The following is a 25637-nucleotide window of genomic DNA, read 5'->3' as shown; positions in this document are numbered from 1 at the left end:
AGGGTGACAGGCCAGGGAGAGAAAGGGAGGAAGCCTGTGCTCCATTAGACAAGCCTCCTGTCCTGGAACAGAGCTGTGTGTACCTAGAAGAATTAGTGCATTTCTTAATTCACATTAAGTTGCTTTGTAGGCTGGTAGAAGTACCTATCAATATTCTAAAAATGTTATACTGTTAGACCTAGCACTTCCATTTATAGAAATCTATGCAATAACATTCCTGTTAACATGTTGTTTGTTAAAGAAATATTTTTAATAGAGAATATGAGGGGCAATTGAATTACCTATCAAGAGGGGAATAATTAAATAAGCCACAATATACATATGTAGTATGGACTATTAGTTTGCTTTTAAAAATAATAAAGTAAATCTGAAAGTAGTACTATCAGAAGATATTAATGGTATTACCATTAAATTTTAAAGTTATGTAAAAATATTAAAAACCACAGTGTCACATACATTTAACTATAGTTACCTCTACACAAAGATACACATGACATGTATATTTCTTCAGTTCTAAAGAATCCTCTATTCTAAGTTATGCAGTCTAAGATATTTTTAGAAGAAAAAGAGCACAGGGCACTACATTAAACTTTTTTTAGGTAAATTAAAGTTTAAGTAAATTAAACATTTACTTGTAGACTTTTTCATATAATTTAAAATATGAAAAATAGCTCTTAGTGAAAGAATGTGTAACTTCTGTATTATGAGAAACATACATAGGAGAATACAAACTTGAATACTAAGAGTAACTACACTTGAATCATGGAACAAGCAGGTAAGTGGTTCATACTTATACAGTAAGTCCCTTACATAGGAACCTTCAAGTTGCGAACTTTCAAAGATGCAAACATGCATCTGGTTCCAGCAAAGAACCAGAACCTGTGCTATCAATGTCAGGAGTCAGTGAAATTGCAGTTGCCCTCCATCTCCTATTGATGATGATTCTTCAGCTCTACCATCTCCCACCTCCTGTCCCTGCTCCAGTCAGTAACTCTTCTTGCCTGTTCACTTGATGCCAGCCCCTGTGTGCCAGCTGTTATAGTGTACTTTTCAAGGTATTATACTGTAAGATTAAAAATGTTTTCTTTATTTTTTGTGTTCATTTGTTTTATATGTATTATTTGTGTGAAAAGTATTATACACCTATTACGGTACAGTACTATATAGCCAATTGTGTTAGCTGGGTACCTAGGCTAACTTTATTGGACTTACGAACAAATTGGACTTACAAATGCGCTCTCAGAATGGAACTTGTTCATATGTAGGGGGCTTACTACATTTTGATACACATATATTGGCTAATTATCTGCACTGGTCATGTATAGCTTTTTAAATAATTTTAGGTCAATATACAAAGATAGTACAGATTGTTTAATTGGTTAGGGAGATTTTAATATAATCACCTTTTAATAGGTCATGGAGGGCTTCCCTGGTGGCGTAGTGGTTGAGAGCCCGCCTGCCGATGCAGGGGACGCGGGTTCGTGCCCCCATCCGGGAAGATCCCACATGCCGCGGAGCGGCTGGGCCCGTGAGCCATGGCCACTGAGCCTGCGCGTCCGGAGCCTGTGCTCCATAACGGGAGAGGCCACAACAGTGAGAGGCCCGCGTACCGCAAAAAAAAAGAAAACAATAATAGGTCATGGAAATTAAAAAAAGTCAGAGTGTCCTAAAATATTTGATACTTAAGTTTATTTTTTTATTTTTTTTTTGCTTTGTAAACTGCTTTATTAATTTCGTATTATGAAAAGAATAATTTTCCTATAACTGGATGAAATTGCCCTGCTGACAGAAAGTTTCACAGAGACAAAGCAATATTCAATTAGAAACTGGTAAGTGGAAACACCAAAAGGTTTACAGAAAAAGTAAATCAGAAAAACTACAAGCATGTAGAGCAGAGGCCACATTACTGACCTCAGGGATAATCTTAGGATTCAAGGTATAAGGCAAAACTCATAATGATTGTCAGGTTCAGGAGTTTGGTAGCGCAAATGATGCCTCATTTGCTGCTTCTTAGTCTTTCTCCTGATTTCCATCATCTGCCCTACGTGCTTTTCTACATCATCCCCCACTTCACTGTGATCAATATGCCTGCTGGGTATGGCCCATCGAAAATTAGGGACAAGTTGTCTAATCCGTCCCAGCCTGACATGTCCTCCAGGCTTCTGGCCTCTACCCCCTCCTAAATCGCGTGATTCCTCTCCATTCTGCAAAGGGGCCTGGTCCCCGCCTTCCTTTTCCTGTTGGGTATTTTCCACGTTGAGATTTTTTACTGCTTGTTCCTCTTTGGACGCCACTGCTCCTGGGCCTATCCTCGCGGTCTCCTGCCCCTCCCGATTCTTGCTGCAAGTGCGCCGCCGCGACACTTCGACTCGCAGACCTGCTCCTCCCGCGCCTCTTACTTTTGGGGGCCGCCCCCGGCCCGCACTCCCGCAGGGACCGAGAAGGCAGCGAGCAACACCTCGGTCTACCGTTAGAGCGCGGCGAGTGCCAGTCGGCGCTGGCCGTTCACGTCGGGCCTCCGTCACCGCGGGACGCTGATACTTAAGTTTAAATGAATGGTTATGGGTTAAAATTAGTACTGTAAAACTTATTCACAATTTAATAAATAATATTTATTTATAGTATTATGTGCTTAGCACTCTTTAAGGAATGTAATCCAATAATGGAGATTTACACTCTTCTTTCACTCATGAAAGTTATGCTAGAAGTATTTCTTATATAATTATAAAGGTACTAGAATTTTATTTTAAGAATATTTGACTAACTACAAAAATAGGTGCTATATTAGGCAATCCTGAAATCATCAGTGAATTCTCAAGAGCAGATGTTGAAATAAACTGAACAATAAATCATAACCAATGTAAAATGTAAAATTTCTATCTTTATGTTGCTGAAATTTTCTGTAAAATAAGTTTATAAATATGTGTTGCATAATCAAAACTACAATGAGGTATCACCTCACACCAGTCAGGATGACCTTCATTAAGAAGTGTACAAATAACAAATGCTGGAGAGGATGTGGAGAAAAGAGAGGCTTCCTACACTGTTGGTGGGAATGTAAACTGTACAGCTGCTATGGAAAACAGTATGGAGGTTCCTCAGAAAATTAAAAATAGAGTTTCCATATGATCCAGCAATCCCACTCCTGAACATATATTTGGACAAAACTACCTCAAAAAGATACATGAACCCCTATGTTCACAGCAGCACTATACACAATAGCCAAGATATGGAAGCAACCTAAATGTCTACTGACAGATGAATGGATACGGAAGCTGTAGTACATATACACAATGGAATACTACTCAGCCATTAAACAGAATGAAATAATGCCACTTGTAGCAACATGGATGGACCTAGAGATTATCATACTAAGTGAAATAAGTCAGACAAAGACAAATACCATATGATATTACTTATATGTGGAATCTAAAATATGACATAAATGAACTTACTAATGAAACAGAAACAGAGTCACAGACATAGAGAACAGACTTGTGGTTGCCAAGGTTTGGGGGTAAAGGATGGATTGGTTGTTTGGGATTAGAAGATGCAAACTATTATATATAGAATGGATAAACAACAAGGTCCTACTGTATAGCACAGGGAATTATATTCAATATCCTGTAATGAACCATAGTGGAAAAGAATATGAAAAAGAATATATATATATACATATATATATGTATATATATATATCTGAATCACTTTGCTATACAGCAGAAACTAACACAACACTGTAAATCAACTACACTTCAGTAAAATAAATTTGAAAAATATGTGTTGCATCAAAGAGGAAATAAACATTACATGTAGAAGTAGTTTGCATAGTAGTTTGAAAAATAATAAAATAAGAATCTTAACCATTAAGGGGAACAAAGCTACAATCACAAACTTACATTACCACTTACCATTAAATGATTCATTAAATAAGAAAGAATGAAGAAAAGTTATTACATCAGAAAATACAAGTTAGAAAAGTAAAGCAAAGCAAATCCCCACCTTCATAAAATCAGGGGGAAAAGGTAGTGAAGAAAGAAAGAGAGAGAAGGGAGAAAGGGAGGGAGGGAGGGAGGGAGAGAGAAAAGGAAGGAAGGAAGGAAAGTAGGTCAAACCTGGATACAGAAAGAAGCAATAGCATTTTAAAATAAATTGGAGAACTGATTCCTTAACGAAAGATTTCTAACACTTTGTGAAAATTATATTCTAACAGTGTATAAATAAAGTAGATATATAACAAGAGATAAGAGAGATTTTTCTAAGTATGAGAAAAACTTGCAAGAAATAAAAAGACATGAAAAACTTTTACCAAATATAAATACCATCCATATTTTTAGGTGTAATTTGAGTTAAATATTAGATTTAACATATAAACAATACAAATGAACTTATTTACAAAACAGAAATAGACTCACAGACATAGAAAACAAACTTATTGTTACCAAAGGGGATGCCAAATGGGGGGAGGGGGAGAGGTAAACTAGGAGTTTGGGATTAACAGATACACACTACTATATATAAAATAGATAAACAACAAAGATCTACTGTATAGCACAAGGAAATGTACTCAATGTCTTGTAACAACTTATAATGGAAAACAATCTGAAAAAGAATATGTGTATATAGATATAGATAACTGAATCACTTTGCTGTACACTTGAAACCAACACAACATTGTAAATTAACTATACTTCTATTTTAAAAATGATAAAAAAAAAACAGCAGCAAAAAAACATAGGCCAACCAAACTTGGAAAGAAATGAAACAAAAATGAAACTGGAAAATAATGCAATTAATCGTATAAATAGGCCAAGGTGAATATCATATGACTATCTTTATAAACACTAATAGGTCATTTAAAAAAAATTTGGTATCTGTTTGTGACTAAAATTTTTAGAAATTAACATGTTCCAATAAATGATACAAAACTCTTTCAAACCAATAGAGAACATTTTTAAAATAGTGAATCATTAATGAAACCACATTGAAAGCTGAGTCAAGTAATAAATAACCGTATTTGAATGGGGGGATCAAGATGGCGAAGTAGGAGAAGCTGGAGCTAACCTTCTCCCACAAATACATCAAAAAGAGATCTATATGTGGAACAGTTCTCACAGAAAACTAACTGGAAAGTGGCAGAAAAACTCCTATTCAACTAAAGCTGCAAGAAAGATCTCCATGTAACCAGGAAAGACAGAAAAAACAAAAAAGGCCTTGGGTTAGGGCATTTGCCTCAGGGAAGGATCTGTTTGGAAGAGATAGTCCACATGCGTGGACTTTCGCCCTGGAGAGTGAGCAGGTCAAGGCAAGATCTGGGCATTTCAGTCCTGGTGTCTTGCACAGAGGAGAGAAGTTCCCTTGCCTGCTGGGAAATCCCCTGAGACAGAAGGGCTGGAGAAGCCTAGACTGTACTGCAAGCATGCAGGCATGCAGGCATGCTAACAATCAGGCAGAGAGCCTTGCACTGGTGGCTGTTGCATTTCCGCCCTTCCCAATACAAAGGGGCAAACACCCTGGCCCCGCCCCCTCCAAACCACAGCCTGCCATCAGATCTGGGGAAAGATTTGGTCTAGCTATGCAGAGGCAGAGAGGGGCACCTGGAGTATATCCTGAAGGAGGCTTGGAGGCCATTGTCAGCATGCACACGGGATGCAGCCACAAGAGCACGCAGCGCCTAAGTGCTGAATCTCTAGCAGGCAGGCGCTGGGTAGGAGTACACAATGGTTCATTTCCCAGAGAGAACACCCTGGCTCTGTCCACTCTAAAAGGCAGCTTAGTGCTAGATCTGGGGCAGACAGATCCTGGGAGAAGTCTGCCACAGAGGCAGCCAGATCTCAAGCTGCAGTGCAACTACCTCAATTCTTGCAGCCACAATGCCCTGATGCCTGACACCAGCCTACTCCACACCATAGCCTTGCACTAGATCTGGGATGAACACAACAGAGAAAGGGACGTGACCTTGGGCTACTACTGAGTGGACCCTAGGATACCTGCTCAGGTGGTGCATAGGTTCTCTGTGACCACATGTGTCTCACTTGCTTCAGCAATCACCTCCTTTGGGGCAGGGCACACACTCAAGGGCTACAGAGTCTGATCAAACCTGACCCTTAGGGCTCCTACTCCAACTGTGGAGCAGACCCTTCCCCCAATGGCAGCAACAGCCACAGAGTAGGGAGGAAGCCCCTTCTCACGTCATGCACAGGCTTTAAATATCCCAAGACCAACCACACCCCTATCAAGGGTATAGTGACCAGCACACTCAGGAAAGATGTGGCTGGTATCCATACAAAAACCAGCCTTTGAACCAAAAATACTGGACACGGACAGTTAACAAAGGGACACTTCCACATAAAAAACACCCCTTCAAGACAACAGCAGCTAACTCTTTCTCCTAAATTCAGAGGTAGAGAAAGATAGGTAAAATGAAAAGACAGAGAAACTAATCCCAATTAAAAGAATAAAAGAAATCAGCTGAAAGAACAAATAATGAAACAGACCTCACCAGTCTACAAGATTCTGAGATCAAAAAGGACGTAATAAAAATGCTAAAGGAATTAAGAAAAAATATTAATAGAAAATGCAGATCACTGTAACAAGAAGCTAGAAACTATAAAACAAGCCATTCAAAAATAGTCAATTTGGGCTTCCCTGGTGGCGCAGTGGTTGAGAGTCCGCCTGCCGATGCAGGGGACACAGGTTCATGTCCTGGTCCAGGAAGATCCCACATGCTGCAGAGCGGCTGGGCCCGTGAGCCATGGCCTCTGAGCCTGCGCGTCCAGAGCCTGTGCTCCGCAATGGGAGAGGCCACAACAGTGAGAGGCCCGCATACCGTAAAAAACAAAAAAAAAAAGACAATTCAATTGCTGAGATAAAAACCAATCTAGGAGCAATGAATAGCAGACTAAATGACACAGAAGATCAGATAAGTGATCTGACAGACAGAATAATGGAAATTACACAATCAGAACAAAAGACAGAAAGACAAATGAAAAAAAAATAAGAGCAATGTGCAAGATCTGTGGGATGATATAATGTATGCCAACTTACACATAATAGGGGTTCCAGAAGGAGAAGAGAAAGACAAGGGGATCAAAAGTGTATTTGAAGAAATTATGGCTGAAAATTTCCCAAACATAAAGGAAGAAACAAATATCCAGGTACAGAAAGCACAGAGGGTCCCAAATAAGATGGACCCAAACAGACCCACACCAAGACATATCATAATTAAAATGGCAAAAATTGAAGATAAAGAGAGGATTCTAAAAGCAGAGAGAGAAAAACAGTCATATACATGGGAATTACCTTAAGGCTCTCAGCTTATTTCTCTGCAGAAACTTTGCAGGCCACTAGGAAGTGGCAGGGTATATTCAAAGTTCTGAAAAGGAAAAACCTGCATCCTAGGATACTCTACCCAGAAAGATTATCATTTAGAATAGAAGGAATGACATATCATTTCTCAGACAAGCAAAAATTAACAGAATTCAGCAATAGTAAACCAACCCTAAAGAAATATTAAAGGATCTTAACTAAACAGAAAAGAAGCAAGACTCTATAGGAGAGGGAAAATCACAATAGGAAAGGAAAACATATAAAGGGATCAAAGATCACTTACATATCAGGACATAGATTAAAAAAAGTTGTAGAAGTGGTTATAATTAAAATTAATAGTAAAAGGATAAGCATGTAAAACAGGACATCAAAATCACAAAATGTGAGGGAGGAATGTATAAAAGTTTAGGTCTTTTAGAACGTGTTTGAACTTGAATGATTATCAGTTTAAAGCAAGTAGATATAGTTATGGGTCAACATACTTGAACTCAATGGTAACCACAAATCAAAAACATACAATAGATTCCAAAAACCAAACAGAAAGGAACTCAAGCATACTACAAATGAAAAACATCAAACCACAAAGGAAAAACAAAAAGAAGAAGAAATGAAGAACTATAAATATGATTGGAAAACAGGTGATAAGATGGCAAATAAGTACATACCTATCAATAATTACTTTAAATGTCAATGGACTAAATACTCCCGTCAAAAGACACAGAGTTACAGATTGGATTAAAAAACAAGAACCTACATCATGCTGCCTACAAGAGACCCACTTAAGGGTGAAATACATGCACAGACTGAACATGAATGGATGGAAAAAGATATTTCATGCAAATGGAAACAAGAAAGTGGGGGTAGGAATATTCACAGCAGATAAAATAGACTGTAAAACAAAGGCCGTAAAGACAAAAGACAAAAAACACAAAATTTTTTTTTGCCCTTTGTAAAGACAAAAAAGGGCATTGTGTAATGATAAAGGGATAGAGACAAGAAAAGGATATTATTTTATTTGACAATAATACAATAATAGTAGAAGACTTTAACACTCCACTTACATCAATGGGCAGATCATCCAGAAAGAAGATTAATAAGGCAACAGAGGTCCTAAAATGATACAACAGACTGGTTGGACTTAATCTACAGCATACTACATCCAAAAAAAGTAACAACCCCAAAAAACAAAAAAACAGAATAAACATTCTTTTCAAGCACACAGAGAATCTTCTCTAGGATAGACATACTAGGTCACAAAACAAGCCTCAATAAATTTAAGAGAATAGAATTTATTTCAATTATCTTTTCTGACCACAATGATATGAAACTAGAAATCAACCACAGGAGAAGTATGAACACATGGAGACAAACCAAAATGCTATTAAAAAGCGAATGGGTCAAAGATGAAATCAAGGAAGAAATCAGAAAATACTTTGAGACAAATGAAAATGAAAAGACAATCTTACAAAATCTATGGGATGCAGCAAAAACTGTTCTAAGAGTGAAGTTCATAGTAATACAGGCCTTCCTCAATAAACGAGAAAAATCTCAAAAAATACCCGAACTCACCACCTAAAAGAATTAGAGAAAGAAGAACAAATTAAATCCAAAGTCAGCAGAATGAAAATAAAGATAGGAGAGGAAATAAATAGAGATCCAAAAAGGAATAGAAAAAATCTTCCATAAAACCAAGAGCTGTTTTTATAAAAATGTAAATGAAATTGACAAACCTCTAACCAGGCTCACCTAGAAGAAAAGAAACAGGACTCAAATAAACAAAATAAGAAATGAAAGAGGAAAAATAACAAATGATACCACAGAAATGCAAAAATCATAAGAGAATACCATGGACAATTGCATGAAAACACCGGACAACCTAGAAGAAATGGAAAAGTTTCTAGAAACATACAGCCTGCCAAAACTGAGACAAGAAGAAACAGATAGTTTGAAAGGACCAATCACTAGACATGAAATAGAATCTGTAATAATAATTTTAAAAAATCCCTGAAAAATAAAGTACAGGACTAGAAGGTTTCATTGGTTTATTCTACCAAACATACAAATAACTTATACCTATCCTTCTCCAACTATTCCAAATGATTGAAGAGGAAGGAACACTCTCAGATTTATTTTGTGAAGCCACCATCACCCTTACACCAAACCCAGAAAAAGACACCACAAAAAAAGAAAATTAAAGGCCAGTATCTTTGATTAACATACAGTATTTGCAAAAATCCTTAACAAAATATTAGCAAACCAAATCCAGCAATACATAAAAACGATCATACTCCATGATCAATTTAGGTTCATTCTAGGATCTCAAGAATGGTCCAACATATGCAAATCAATAAAGGTGATACATCACATAATAAAAAGGTCATCTCAATAGATGTGGAAAAAGCATTTGATAAAATTCAACATCCATTCATGATAAAAAAAACTCTCACCAAAGTAGTTATAAATGGAAGATATCTCAGTATAATAAAAACCATTGACGATGAATCCACAGCCAACATACCCTTCAATGGTGAAAAGCTGAAAGCCTTCACACTAAACTCAGGAGCAAGACAAGGATGCCCACTCTCACCTGTCTATTCAACATAATAATGGAAGTCCTAGCCATACAAGAAAAGAAAAATTTTAAAAAGGTATCCAAACTGGAAGAGATAAAACTGTCACTATCACTATCACTATGACATGATACTATATAGAGAAAACCCTAAAGTCTCCACACAAAAATTACTAGAACTAATAAATTAATTCAGCAAGGTAGCAGAATACAAGATTAACATACAGAAATCTGTTGTATTTCCTTACACTAATAATGAAATATCAGAAAGAGAAAGTAAAAAATGAATCCTGTTTAAAATCATGTCAAAAAAAAAAACCTAGGGATAAACTTAACCATGGATGTGAAAGGACCTATATGCTAAAAACTATAAAATATTGATAAAGGAAATTGAAGATGATTCAAATTGAAATGGAAAGAAGTCCCACGCTCTTGGACTGGAAGAATTAATATTGTTAAAATGGCCATACTACCTAAAGCAATCTACAGATTTAATGCCATCCCTATCAAAACACCAATGACATTTTTCACAGAAAAAGAATAAATAATCCTAATATTTATTTGGAACTACCGAAGGCCTAGAATTGCAAAAGCAATCCTGAGAAAAAACAACAAAACTGGAGGCATTATCCTTCCAGATTTCAGATTATACTACAAATCTACAGTGATCAAAATAGTGTGGTATTGGCACAAAAGTAGACATATAGATCAATGGGACAGAATACAGAGCCCAGAAATAAACCCATGCACTTACAGTTAATTAATCTATGACAAAGGAGGCAAGAATATACAATGGAGAAAACAGTGTCTTCAACAAGTGTTGTTGGGAAAGACTGAACAGATACATGTAAATCAATGAAATTAAAACAATCCCTCACACCATGTACAAAAATAAACTGAAAATAATTTAAATTCTTAAATATAAGATATGATACCATAAAACTGCTAGAAGAGAACATAGGCAAAACATTTTCTGACATAAATCTTAGAAATATTTTCTGAGATTATCTCCCAAGGCAAAAGAAATAAAAGTAAAAATAAACAAATGGGACTTAATCAAACTTAAAAGCTTTTGCACAGCAAAGGAAACCATCAACAAAATGAAAGGACAAACTACAGAATGGGAGAAAATATTTAAAAATGATATGACCAACAAGGAGTTAATATCCAAAATATACAAACAGCTCATAACAACTCAATAGCGAAAAAACAACCCAATCAAAAAAATGGGCAGAAGACCTAAATAGATATTTCTCCAAAGAAGACATATATATGGCCAACAAGCACATGAAAAGATGCTCAACATTGCTAAATTTTTAGAGAAATGTAAACCAAAACCTCAATGAGGTATCACCTCACATCAGTCAGAATGACTATCAAAAAGTCTTCAAATAATAAATGCTGGAGAGGGTATGGAGAAAGTGGAACCCTCCTACATTTACTGGTGGGAATTTAAACTGGTTCAGCCACTATGGAAAACAATATGGGAGCTCCTTAGAGATACTAAAAATAGAGCTACCATATGATCCAGTAATCCCACTCCTGGGTATATATCTGGAAAAGAAGAAAACTCTAATATGAAAAGATACATTCACCTCGATATTTATAGCAGCACTATTTACAATAGCTAAAACATGGAAACAACCCAAGTGCCTGCCAACAGATGACTGGCTTCAGAAGATGTGGTGTACACACCACACACACACACACGCACACACATACATACACACACACACACACACACACACACACACACACGCATACAAGGGAATATTTCTCAGCCATAAAAAAGAATGAAATATTGGCGGTTGCAGCAACATGGACAAATCTAGAGACTATTATACTTAGTGAAGTCAGAGAAAGACAAATACTATATGATATCACTTATATATGGAATCTAAAAAATAATATAAATCAATGTATATACAAAAGAGAAACAGACTCAGAGACATGTAAAACATACTTATCGTTACCAAGGGAAGGAGGAAGGGAGGGACAAATTAAGAGTATGGGATTAACAGACACAAACTACTATACGTAAAATAGATAAGCAACAAGGATTTACTGTATAGCACAGGGAATTATATTCAATATCTTGTAATAACCTATAATGAAATACAATCTGATAAAAATATGTAACTGAATCACTTAGATATACACTTGAGAAACTAATACAATATTGTAAATCAACTATACTTCAATTTTTAAAAAGTTAAAAAAATAACTACCCTCACAATTATTACATGGTTTTTTTCTGGAAGTTATACCTAAATGCCATACATAAGAAAATGTTTATAACATGTGTGTGTTTCATTTCACCCCCAGCCACACACATGGAGGGATATGTGTGTGTTTGTGTGCACACACATGTGTGCACATGCATAGAGGAAACAAAATCATAATTTTCAATTAATTTCACACTTATCCTAAGAAAATGTCTAATAGGAAAAAATATTTTAAAGCAATGAAAGAGCTCAAGATGGTCTCTACTTCCTTTACCTCTGTAGAACATTTTAAGATCCAAAGTAGGAGTTAAAGAAACATATCTAATTTATTTCCTACATCAAAGACTCTTCAAGAACCATCATGATGTTCCCCTATGGGATATTTTTTCCAATAGTAATGATTAAAGAAGTGAGAACTTACTTCTATAGCTCTTTACAATTTATAACACATAAAGAAGCTTTAGGAACTGAGGCTTAGAGAAGAACTTGCTGACGGGTGTATGATTAGTAGCACTGAAGTCAGTGACCTATCCATTAGAGCAGGTTTACAAACCAACTGAGGTATATTTCGGCTCTTTAGAATTTAATATGCAGTAATATTAAGGCTTGGGTCAATGCTCTAGCAATGCTTGTGTGTTATAAATTTATTACCTCTCATATCCAGAAGCACCCTTTTTTTGACTGTTCTGTGCTAAGGGAGGTAGTTACATAAATGTCTCCTTGCCATCTAGCACTATGTCAAGCCATGTTAGCAGAGGGTGCTGGAGAGACATAGAGGGGGAAGGGGTGTTCTCTTCCTGGTAGCTCTTTGTCTCACTTGCCAGATTTCTACAGTATAATTTTACAAGAACTAGTCTCCTGAGTTTGCACACTTCTGTCCATGTCTAGGGTACTGCAAAGCACACTTTCTCCAGCACTTAGCTCAAGAAAAGTGCATGATGTTCTCACATGTGAGTTTCTTGAAGAGCATAGTTTTCTCTAGCACCTGACTTCAGCACGGTATTGGGTTGGCAAAAAAGTGCCTTCGGTTTTTAAGTAAAAATAAAAGACACATTTTTTCTTTTCACCAAGAACTTTATTGAACAACGTATTCACCCTTTTGTTCCATTACCTTCTGCCATTTTTCAGGCAACTTCATAATTCTATCTTCCCAAAACTTATCTTTTTGAGCAAAGAACTGTTCCAGGTGCCTTTTACAATCTTCCAGGGAATTGAAATTTTCTCCATTAAGAGAATTTTGTAAAGACCTAAATAAATGGAAATCTAAAGGTGCAATGTCTGGTGAATATGGTGGATTAACCAGAACCTCCCAGCCAAGCTGTAACAGTTTTTGCCTATTCATCAAAGAAATATGTGGTCTTGAGTTATCCTGATGGAAGATTATGTGTTTTCTGTTGACTAATACTGGACGCTTTTTGTTGAGTGCTGCTTTCAGTTGGTCTAACTGGGAGCAGTACTTGTTGGAATTAACCATTTGGTTTTCCAGAAATAGCTCATAATAGAGGACTCCCTTCCAATCCACCAAATACACAACATCACCTTCTTTGGATGAAGACCAGCCTTTGGTGTGGTTGGTGGTGGTTCACTTTGCTTGCCCCATGATCTCTTCTGTTCCACATTATTGTACAGTATCCACTTTTCATTGCCTGTCCAATTTGTTTTAAAAAACAGCACCTTTTCATTACGTTTAAGTAGAGAACTGCATGTGGAAATATGGTCAAGAAGGTTTTTTCGCTTAACTTATGTGGAACCCAAACATCAAAGCAATGAACATAACCAAGCTGGGGCAAATGATTTTCAAGGCTTGATTTGGGTATTTTGAGTATGTTGGCTATCTCCCACGTGGTATAACGTTGACTGTTCTCAATTCATGTCTCGATTTGATCGCTATAAACTTCAACTGGTCTACCCGACAGTGGAGCATCGTCTGTAGAGAAATCTCCAGCACGAAACTTCACTAATCATTTTTGACGTGTTCAGTCACAGCACCTTTTCCATACACTGCACAAATCTCTTTTTTGTGTTTCAGTTATGTTTCTACTTTCTTGAAATAATAAAACATAATATGCCGAAAATGTTGCTTTTTTCTTCCATCTTCAATTTTAAAATGGCTACACAAAAATTCAACAATTTGGATTTTTTTTTTTTTTGGCTGCATTGGGTCTTCATTGCTGCATGGGAGCTTCCTCTAGTTGCAGAGAGCAGGGGCTACTCTTCGTTGTGGTGCATGGGCTTCTCATTGCGGTGGTTTCTCTTGATGTGGAGCATGGGCTTCAGTTGTTGTGGCATGTGGACTCAGTAGTTGTGGCTCTCAGGCTCTAGAGCACAGGCTCAGAAGTTGTGGCACATGGGCTTAGCTGCTCTGCAGCATGTGGGATCTTCCTGGAACAGGGATTGAACACGTGTCCCCTGCATTGGCAGGCAGACTCTTAACCACTGTGCCATGAGGGAAGTCCCCATAATTCACCAATTTTGATAAGCCCTTTTTTAAATGCATGCTGATATGACAGCTGCCACATACAATCTAACCAAATTGTTTCAAATGAAGTTAAAGACAACTAAGTGCTACTAGAGCCATCTTACAGAAAAAAAACTGTATGAACCTTTTGGCCAATCCATGTCTTATTGTTGAGTTTTGTGTGTTCTTGGTGTATTTTGGAAAACAGTCCATTATTAGATGTGTATTTTGCAAATATTTTCTTCCAGTCTATGGCTTTTCTTTCAGTCTCTTTACATTGTTTATTGCATAGCAGACGTTTTAAATTTGAATAAATTGAAGCACATCAATTATTTCTTTCACAGATTGTACCCTTGGTGTTATATCCAAAAAGTCATCACTGTACCTAAGGTCATCTAGGTTTCCTCTTATTTTATCTTCTAGAAGTTTTACATTTTTGCATTTTATCCTTGGGTCTATAATTAATTTTGAGTTAATTTTTGTTAAAAGTAAGGTCTGTGTCTAGACTCATTTTTTTTTGCATGTGGATGTCCAGTTGTTCCAGCACCAATTTATAGAAAAGACTATCTTTTCTCCATTGTATTGCTTTAGTTTCTTTATCAAAAAATAAGTTGACTGTATTCATGCAGGTTTATTTCTGGGCTCTACAGTCTATTCTATTCATTCATTTTTTCTACTCTTTTACCAACACCACACTGAATTGGCTATTGTAGTTTTATAATAGGTGTTGAAGTTGTGTAGTGTCACACCTCCAACTTTGTTCTTCTATTCAATATTATTTTGGCTACTTTGGGTCTTTTTCTTCTCTATATAAACTTTAGAATCAGTTTTTCAAAATACACAAAATGATTTGTTGGGATTTTGATTGGCTCAGCTTTTGGTTGTGTTAATATATAGTGAGTTTAAGGCACATGTCCTCCCTGTGGAAGACTTTTTCTGGTAAACTAAATGGAATTGCCAGCAGGTCTCTTAACAACTTATGTGTCATCTAGTGAGCCAAAGATGTGTCCCCTACAATAAGATCTGGATCCTACCCTTGATGAAGAATCTATTCCTTGGGGCTTTATATCTCAACCACATGGATAGTGGCTACTCTCTATATCTGTTATTGCTATATTCTTAAAAGTTCTCTTTAACTCTCATTCATCAATTCACTATCACTCCAATCCTGTCAATTATTATTTAAACTTTTCTCTGTTTAAATTACTTTATGGTACTTCTCTCCTAATTGAATGCTAACTGATACAGAATTGGTACCAGGAGTAATGCCAGGATACAGATTCACAAAAATAGAAATTTGGGATAGTTTGTTTGAATTCTTAGACTTAGTGCAATGCTGAGCTTCATGGCAATGGAAAATAGGATGCTAGTAACCATGACAGATAATAGCATCACAATTTATCACATATGATTAATTGTAATGAAATACCAATTGAAGTGCATGCTTTGGAAGCTTTTACTTGACTTTTATGGTGGTTAATGACTGAAAGCAGTGTAGTATGGCATGGAGTCTTTCAAGTGTACTTGAGTAATTATGTGACAAGAGCCTGTCCATTAACTATCATATCAACTCACAGTCCGAGAAACTGAGAGCCTTTGTGACAACCCCCAAACCAACTCTTGCTTCTTGTAGCCATAGGTCTAATATTGCTGAAAGAAGCAAAAAATTTAAACCTGCATGACACTGTTTTAAAACAACATTTGAACTTAGTCTTTCCAAGTTTTCACATGAAAGTAAAGGCATTACTGCTTAGGAATGTGATCCTGAAGCTTGGAATGGAGACATCTAATTTGAAATTTATGAACTTGATAATCTTGAACTTTCAAGTTACTATAAGTCTCCCTTACCACTGAAAGGATGTAGCCTGCCCTCCAGTGTCTGAGGAGACTAGCTTTTTTCTGCTTGAAAGCCTGTGATAACCTCGCCTAGGTCAGATGCCTGGAAAGAAGATGAAAATTCCTCTTAAGACCCACCAAAACTACACCTTTGTCACTAGACCCCTAACAGAGTAAAATCTCAGTATGTCATAAGGGAACACATTTGGATCCAGTAGGAAATAGCTTATTTGGTAAAATAATTGCAAGAAAGTAGCAGAGGTAGCTGATAGACCATCTCCAGCTACAGGAGTTAACACTTGAATCTCTAATGATTGCATCCATATCAATACACTTGCCCAATATAGTGTTATAGTCTAATTTTCTTGTTCTAATTCCCTCAGCATCCTCTTCCACCTGTCTTCCCTAGGTGTCTGATAGAAACTCAAAATGCCACTGTGGCCCACCAAAGTTGAGACTTTTGGTTATCAGGTGATATATGGAGTCTTAAGTCCATTCCACAGTATGTCCAGTTTGTCCACAAAAATTCTGTGGTTACTTCATAGGTTCCTGAATGCATATTTGGAAGAGTTATGCTTTATACATTAGTTAACAGAATATTCACACTGGCTCGGTGACCCATGGTGATAGGACCATCATGGTGAGAAGGACTAAGTGAAAGCCCCTAGAGCCTCTACTTCCTACTAAGATAGTAAACCAGAAGTAATACTGCATTCTTGGAGCAACTGAAGAAATTAATGTAACCATCAAATACTTGAAAGAAGCAGAGTAGTACAACATCCCCATTTAAGTCACCAGTTTGGCTTGGCAGAAGTCAGCTGGATCTTGGAGAATGACTGTGGACTATTTTAAGCTTGATTGGGTAGTGACTCCAATTGCAGCTGCTGTCCCAGGTGTATCTTTACTGGGGCAAATTAATACTTCCCCATACCTTGATATGTAGATATTGACCTAGCTAATGCTTTTTTCTCCTTACAAATTTGTAAGGATACCTAGAAGCAGTTTTAACTGCTTTTGTTTTTAACGTTGCAAGACTACCAGTATATCTTGCATGTCTTGTGTCAGGACTATCTTGATTCTACTGCTCTTTTCTGTGATAAAATATAGGGAGATCCTGATTATCTTGACATTCAATGAAATATAAAGCTGGTCCACTACATTGATGGCATTTGTTGATTGGATCACTAAGTAGAAAAGAACTTTATATGCCTTAATATGACATGTACAAACTACAAGGTTAAACCACACAGGAAGTCATGAGTCCTCCATCTCAGTGAAATCTGTAGATATTCAATCACCTGGGGCATGTTAACATGTGCCTTACAAGTGAAAGACAAGTTCTCACACATTTCACAGCTTAAAGAAAGAGGCACAATACTTGGTAAGCCATTTTGGATTTCTGAGGCAACATATAGCTAATTTGAATCCCTTGAAAGGCTGCCAGTTTAATGGAGGGACAGGAAAAAGAGAAGGCTGCAGAAATTGAGGCTTCAGTGAAAGCTATTTTACTACTTGGTATTTATAATAATCTAGCAAATATAATGATATGCAAATCATCCATGGCATATAGAAGTCCTGTATGGAGCCTTTGTCAACTATAAAATGGAGAATCATAACACAGGTCTTAATAAAATTTTGTAGTAAATACCTCCTTCTGTAAACAACTATTATCCTCTTGAGTTTTTCGATGTTACTTGCTTTGGTAGAAAACATAAACATGAGATATCAGGTCATAAAGCAGCTCAAGCTCCCCTGCAATCTACTATTAAATGTAAATGTTATATAAGAAGCCAAGCTGAGGCAGATCTGGAAGGAACAAATATGTTGCATGAACCTATGACTCAGACTTAGGCCCCCTGGAGCATTCCTTGTGACTAGTTGATTGAGGAAGAAAACAAAACTTAAGTTTGGTTTACAGATGTATCCATGTAATATGCTGGTATTAACCAAACATGGACAGTGGCAGCACCACAACCCCGAGTGCCCTTGAGGGACACTAATAAGGAAAATCCTCCCAGTGGGCAGACCTTTGAGCAGTTTTCTACTACATCTAGACTGAGAGCTGGCTAGAAGATCTATGCTGCTTCAACCACAGAAGCTTATGGTTTTGCTATTTTATCAGGGGTTGCAAGGAAGAGCATTGGAAGATTTGGGGACAAAAAATGTCTGAGGAAAGGCCTATGGATGGAACTGTCAGAAAAAATAAAGACTGTGAATATATTTCTGTTTATGTCAATGCCCACCAAGGGGCACACACTATAAAGTAGGCTATTCAAGTGAGAAAAAAATTAACAGAGTGTCATATTAGTAGAGATGGAGGCTAGGTATGGGCTATACAAGTTGGAATTCCACTTGCCAATGCTGTCCTGGCTAATACTACTGCTAGGTATGAATCTGTCAAAGCAGAAACTAACACTGAGCCATTGTGGCGTTATTATCCAGGAAGAACAGACAGCCACCTTGTGGCAGGTTACTTATGTTGGAACCTCTTCAATTATTTAAGGAACAGAGATTTGTCCTCACTGGCATAGACACATTCTGGGTATAGATTTTCTTTCCTTGCCTAGCACCACCATCTTTGCAATGCCAGCACCACTCTGTTTTGGTATATAGAATGCTTATCCACAGTCATGTTATCTTGAACAGTATTGTGTCTGATCAACAAATTAATTTCATAGAAGAGGAAATGCACCTATAGGCTCAAGTCCATGATGTTAATTTTTCTTGCTACAGTGCACGTCACCCATAAGTGTCTGAGCTAATTGAAAGGTAGAATGGCTTACTGAAGTCTCAGGTCTTCATGTGGAAGACAATATGCTAAAAGGAGGTAGTTCTGTCTTACAGGATGCAGAATATGTTTTGACTAGATCATCATATGATTCTACCACTTTAAAGCCAGAATACATGGGTCTGAGAATCAAGGAGTAGCAATGGGAATCTCTTCTCTCACTATCACACCCAATAACCCACTTGGAGAACTTTAGTTTCCTATTCAGGCAACATTGAGCTCTTCTGGCTTAAAAGCCTTAGTTGCTAAGGTGGTAGTATTTCAGCCAGGGGCACAACAATGGTTTAATTGAATCTGAAAATTAGACTGTCATTTGGATATTTCAGCTCCTAATGCCACTGAACTAATAGGCAGGACAAAGTTGCTGAGCAGCCTGGAGTCATTGATTCCAGTTACCAAGGAAAGATGGTGTTGCTGCTGCCCATGGGGTCTAGATCTCAGACAATGCTTTGGGGCAACTCTTAGTACTTGCATGCACAATAGTAAAACATAATGGAAAACGTACACAACCAAAAAATAGCAAGAGGACTCAGACCTTCAAGAACAAAGAATTGGGTCACCCTACTGGGTGAAAAATCCTGACCAGCTGAAGTTCTGGCTGAAGACAGGGGAAATATGAAATGCACAGTGGAAGTTGGACTCACAGGTATCTAATAGCTTTGAGACCAAATGCAGAAATGAGGGCTATAGTTAACTCTGCATATTTTCTCCCTTTCTTCTCATATACATTCAAGGTGTCGTGTGTGTGTGTGTGTGTGTGTGTGTGTGTGTGTGTGTGTGTTTAATTTGCTTTGTATGTTTTTATTAAATAACTGAATTTTAAAACACTGTTAGAACAAAATATTTTAAGTGATACATATATTATTATAAGAGCTAAATATAGAATTATCTAACAAAACAGGTTAAAAATAATGTTAAGATGTGTCTAAAAAGGGAAAGAACAAATAATAGCATAAGACACATAGAATATGCTCACGTGTTTCTGGTGCCACTAAAGAAAAGTGCAGTGTATTTTTGAAAGGCAGTTACATAGGGCTTCCCTTCCTTAACCACTGCGCCTTCCACAGTGGAGCAGTGGCTAAGAATCCACCTGCCATTGCAGGAGACATGGGTTCGAGCCATGGTCTGGGAAGATCCCACATGTCACAGAGCAACTAAACCTGTGTGCCACAACTACTGAGCCCACGTGTCACAACTACTGAAGACTGTGTGCCTAGAACCCGTGCTCCACAAGAGAAGCCACTGCAATGAGAAGCCCATACACCACAATGAAGAGTAGCCCCCACTCGCCGCAACTAGAGAAGCCTGTGCACAGCAATGAAGATCCAATGCAGCCAAAAATAAATAATTTAAAAAGAAAAAGGCAGTTGCATAGGTGTATAAATTCTTAATTTCAGTCTTTTCCTTAATCTAATTAGGTATTGTGGTTATTACTTTTTGTATCAATCCATATCACCACCTTTGATTACCTAAGTAGCAGAAAGTGGAAGCTGTCTCCCAGTGTCACTTCTCCCATATTCCATAGCAATAGAATTCTTTGCATTTTAGTATGGGAGTTTTCTATTGAGCTATCCTCAACCTCACTGATTCTTTCCTTGGTTTTGTCCAGTCTACTGATGAGCCCATTAAAGGAATTTTTCATTTCTATTACAGTTTTTGTTTCTAGCATTTTCTTGTGATTTGTTCTTAGAGTTTCCATCTCTCTACTTACATTACCCATTAGTTCTATTATCTACTTTTTGCATTACAGTTCTTAATATATTAATCATAGTTATTTTAAAGTTCTGTCTGAAAATTTCAAAACCTGTGCCATATAAGTATATGGCATTGATGCTTGCTTTGTCTCATTCTTAAATTTTGGTTTTTTATTTGCCTTCTAGCATGCTTTTAATTTTTTGTTAAAAGCCAACTATGACATATCAGGTAATAGGAACTGAGATAACAGGCTGTAGTATGAAGTTTTATATCAATCTGGCTAAGAGTTAGTCTGTGTTTAATGTTTGTTATAGCAAAAATACTCTGTGCCTGCCAGAGGCTTTCAATTCCTCTGATGTCCTTGTTTTTATGTCTACTTCTGACTTCAGGCTTCCATGAGAACGCCTCCTCAGAATCTGCATCTTGTAGCTCCTTCAGCTGTAATCCACCTTTACTATACTAGAGCTCTGTTGGTAAGGTGTGGGAGAGGGATAGCATTCTATCATCTCATTCCTTTAATGAGCCTGTGTTTCTGCCTTGTGACTTTTAAAAACATTTCTTAGTCCTCCTTCCCTTAGATGAGACAGGAAAGCTAGGGGACCTGGAATGAGAGAAATGCTCCTCTCCTCCAAGTGGCATAAGGCTCTGGTAGAGTAGGTCTTTGTGATGGATAATTCTGTGAGCATATTTCACAATGATTCCTCTTCTTCTACTCCTGCCTAAGTCACCAGAGGACCTTTCTTGCCTCTTCCCCATAAGAACCTGGTGGGGTTTCTGGAAGTAAAAGCCACAAAATGTGGAGCCTCCTAAGACTATGGCCCTTGGAGATTTTCACTCATAAGCTAGTCCACACTCAGACTCCAGCCATTTGTTAAATTACCATTTAATTTTTCTTACCAGTTTATGGCTCCAATAGCCTGTGCTCCAGGTAATCAGATCTTGACTAAACTCTCTGGATTTGCCTGTCTTTCCAGATTTCAGGGATGCAGTTTGCCCTGAAACCTCACTTTTCTGATAGTTTTAAGAAAAATTATCTTCAGCTTGTTCAGATTTTTCTTGGGTGAAGACATGAATGATGACTTACAAGCCCTTTGCATATTGGCACTGGAACCAGGAGTCAAAAACCTGTGTTGAAATCCTAGTGGTATAGTCAGTTCTTCAGGGAAAGTCACATGGTGAGTTTTACTGGAAGAACACTGGTTTAGGAAACAAAACCACCTAAACTCTAGTCTTTTTTCCTCACTTAAAATTGTATGGCTTTCTCTAAATTATAAGCTTTACAATTGCATTTTCCTCACTAGGAAAATGAATATAAAAATTCTGATAAAAATATCTGGCAGTTTGAATCCTGGTGCAATGAAAGAGTAGACAGTGGAATCTCGATAGGTATCTAACTAGCTCTTTCTCTGCTTTGCTGATTGGAGCTTCAGCATAATTTGAAATGATTGGTGGCAAGGCTGAGAAGAACTCAGGGAAGGCCAAGACAAATGTGGTTTCCTACTCACAGAGAGTCAGCCTGCAGTTCTCAGCTGGCCATAATCATGGTGCCTAAAACCTAGGATGACCAACCACTGATGTGTGGGCATGACTGCCACTGTGTACAGCACAACCATCCTGGAGTACTTCACTGCAGAGGGACTTCAACCAGCTGGAAATACATCAAATCACTTAAAATAAAATGTATCAATCCTAGTCAATTCTAACTTACTATTTGTAAAGATGAAGAATTAGACTTTCTAATCAAAGCATAATTACTATCATTCCACACACCTACACATGTCTGACTGAGAGAAAAGGACAAAAGACTGTCTAAAGAATGCCTGGATTCGTTATTATCTCAGGATTCTAAATATTGTAACAGCTGCCCAGCACTGGTGATTCTAGTGAACTGAATCTGTGAAAAACACAATTTTTCCCTTTTGTAATTTTACTTGAGCAGGTTGGAACTCCAAATTATATTTGGAGCAAGTTTAATTAGCTTTCCAACCAACCTAATTTTTACATTCTAGTCTTAACAATTTTTAAGTGTTACTGTGACTTCAAAGAAGCTATTGATTCTGAAGTAGTGGGTTTTGATTGAGTTGACTATTTTTAAAATCCTGTTTGTATTTTAATTACAATGCAGAAATTACAGTAACAAACGTTTGGTTTTGTACAGACATTATTTATATCCTGATACCTAAGCTCAATAAATTTTAACCCCCTGAGCCCTGAAAATAAAAAAAATATATATATATACACATACATATATTATATATATATGTATGTATGTATGTTAGGGTTCTTATAGGGTGATAGAAGAAAAGCAAAATGGAAGTACTTTTAAACTATAGTTTAAGTCTTAGCAATGCATGTGAAATATATTCTTAGAAAAAGCTAATAGTCTCAGGGAAAGATGTACAACATTTTTAATAAATGTTTAAAATTGTATTGAAGGGACTAAAATATTCCCAAAGTAAATAGAACATTGGAGGCTCTGTTAAACAATGCATTTGTCATAATGTCTAAGTAACAGGTCATGGATCATAGGCAATATATCAAATTTAAACATGGCTCATTGCAAATATTATAACAGTGTCCTAGGACATAATGAATGCTAAAATAGAAGGTAGAAGCTATACTGTTGCAAAAGTGGTTCTGTAAATCTTGATCTCAAAAGTTACTCACTGAATCACCCTCCAATACTTGCTTCTGTGGAGTGAATTATTAAAGCTGATTACAATTATTTACCTAGTAAAGGAAAGAAAAATAACAATCTTCTGGTTTTGTTATCCTAGTTTGCTTTTATTTTTCCCCCAATGCATACAGTGATATAATTGTAGTTAAATTGCAAATGCTTGGGGAATATTTTATATCTTTGAATAGTTTTATTAGCTATGTGAGATCTCATTTAATTCAACCTATTTAACTGTAATCATGGAATGTGATCATAATGAGCAAAATTAGCAGTGCTCCTAAAAATGATAATTACCTCCTACTGGCTATATAATATATGAACTGGAATCCAAATTTATGCTTTGAACAATATGGCAAATAAGATGAATATCCAAAATGAAGATGTAATATAAAGATTGAGTTTAATTAGGCTAGGTATGGATAATCTGAATATCTTCTAGACCAGGAGTCAGCTAACTTTTTCTCTAATGTGCCAAAGAGTAAATGTTTTAGGCTTTGTGAGCCATCTGGTTTTGGTTGTAGCTCCTTAACTCCAATATTTAGGGTGAAAATCGACAAACACAATGTATAATCAGACATGGCTGTTTTTCAGTAAAACTTTACTTATGGATACTAAAATTAAGATTTCATAAAATTTTCACTCGCCAAACATTATTTTTCTTTTAAATTGTTTTAACCATTACATTCTTAGCCCCCAGGCGGTACTAATACAATACAAGGGCCATAGTTTGCCAACCCCTGTTCTAGATTTTAAATAATTCCTCCAGGGTTTTGTCAGTAACTTATTTTTTCCTTTTCTTTCAATGTATAAATTGTATGAGAAAACTAGAGATATGACGTATCTGAACATGTGATCCTCAATGTATTTCTTCGCTCACAGTGTAAGGGCATATTCATATTTTCAGAAATTATTTGAGAAGCATTACTGTATGTTAGGCACCATTCTCGTATTGCAGCTGTGAAGAAAGCAAGTAAGTTGTTGCTCATGGAGGAGGTTAAACTGTAGAGGTGGGAGATAGACCATAAGCAAACAGATATATAATAGGACACCAGATAATAACTGTGAAGGGTTATAAACCAAAATAAACAACATGATGGAGATAGAGTTAGTGAGCAGTTTGTTAATCAAATGGGATTGTTAAGGAAGACCCTAAGAAGGTGAACTTCTGAGTTTAAAAAAAGAAAAAAGGATAGAGTATGTCATGGGATATTTGGAGAAAAGCATTTAAGAAGAAGCCTGCTGGTTGTTTCAGAAGAACACCCAAGAGGGGCAATGTAGTTGAAAAATAGCAAAGAAGGATAACCTGGTAAGAGACAAGGTAAGTGAATTATCAGAGGCTAGACTATGTAAAATATTTTGGGCCATATTAAGGACTTCAGATTTTACTTCAGTGTGTTATGAAACTATGGGGCATTTTTGAGCAGAAGAGTAATATTTGTTTAAAAGGATGACTCTGGTTGTTCTCTGAAGAGGGGTGAGAGGAAATCCAATAGGAGGCTAATCCAGGTGAGAGATGAGAGTGGTTTGTACCATGGGATTAATAGTGGAAATGGTGAGCAGTGATAGGAATCAAAGATTTTTTTCTTATTTTCCCAAATTATTATTTATAAAAATTCCAAACAAGCATACAAACTGTTAACTATGAATCTCCTGCACATTGCTTTTAGTGTCTCAGAAGAAACAAATAGCAAGAAAGATGGAAAGAAAGAGATAGACTTGTATAAATATACTGATTTATAATTTATAATTTCCCTAGTATTAATACTTCCATCAGACCTGATTTCAAGCCACTAATGGGAAGCCACTTAAATCAGTGTTATGAAGAATTGTTCACAATCAGCTCTCTCATACTGGTGTGAACATCTCCTGCACACCACTGATTCCTTCCAACAACACATATCAAGATGCTCTCAGAGTTTATCTGAACAGTACAGTTATTGGATATTTTGTATAAGTGTGTGCTAAGCTCCAAGATAAATTAAACAGCCACATGAAATTTGGGGAAATATGAAGAAATTAAGAGGAATACTCAATATAAAGAAAGAAAAAACTAAAATAAA

The 25637-nt window shown here is 36.8% G+C and overlaps 1 protein-coding gene across 1 annotated transcript in view; it reads right to left on the bottom strand.

Moving 5' to 3' along the window:
• Positions 1-1705: 1705 nt before the first annotated feature.
• LOC101320699 (uncharacterized) overlaps positions 1706-25637 on the bottom strand; it is a 104848-nt gene continuing 80916 nt past the window's right edge. Inside the window, exon 3 of the mRNA XM_019919135.3 lies at positions 1706-2540. Coding sequence (XP_019774694.1) covers positions 1932-2540 — 609 coding nt within the window. The 3' untranslated portion in view covers positions 1706-1931. The remainder of the gene's footprint in view (positions 2541-25637) is intronic.

The sequence above is a fragment of the Tursiops truncatus genome, chromosome 1, assembly GCF_011762595.2.
Source record: "Tursiops truncatus isolate mTurTru1 chromosome 1, mTurTru1.mat.Y, whole genome shotgun sequence".
Taxonomy (NCBI): domain Eukaryota; kingdom Metazoa; phylum Chordata; class Mammalia; order Artiodactyla; family Delphinidae; genus Tursiops; species Tursiops truncatus.
Note: the sequence above shows the minus strand (reverse complement) of the source record. Positions and strands in the feature narration are given on the sequence as shown.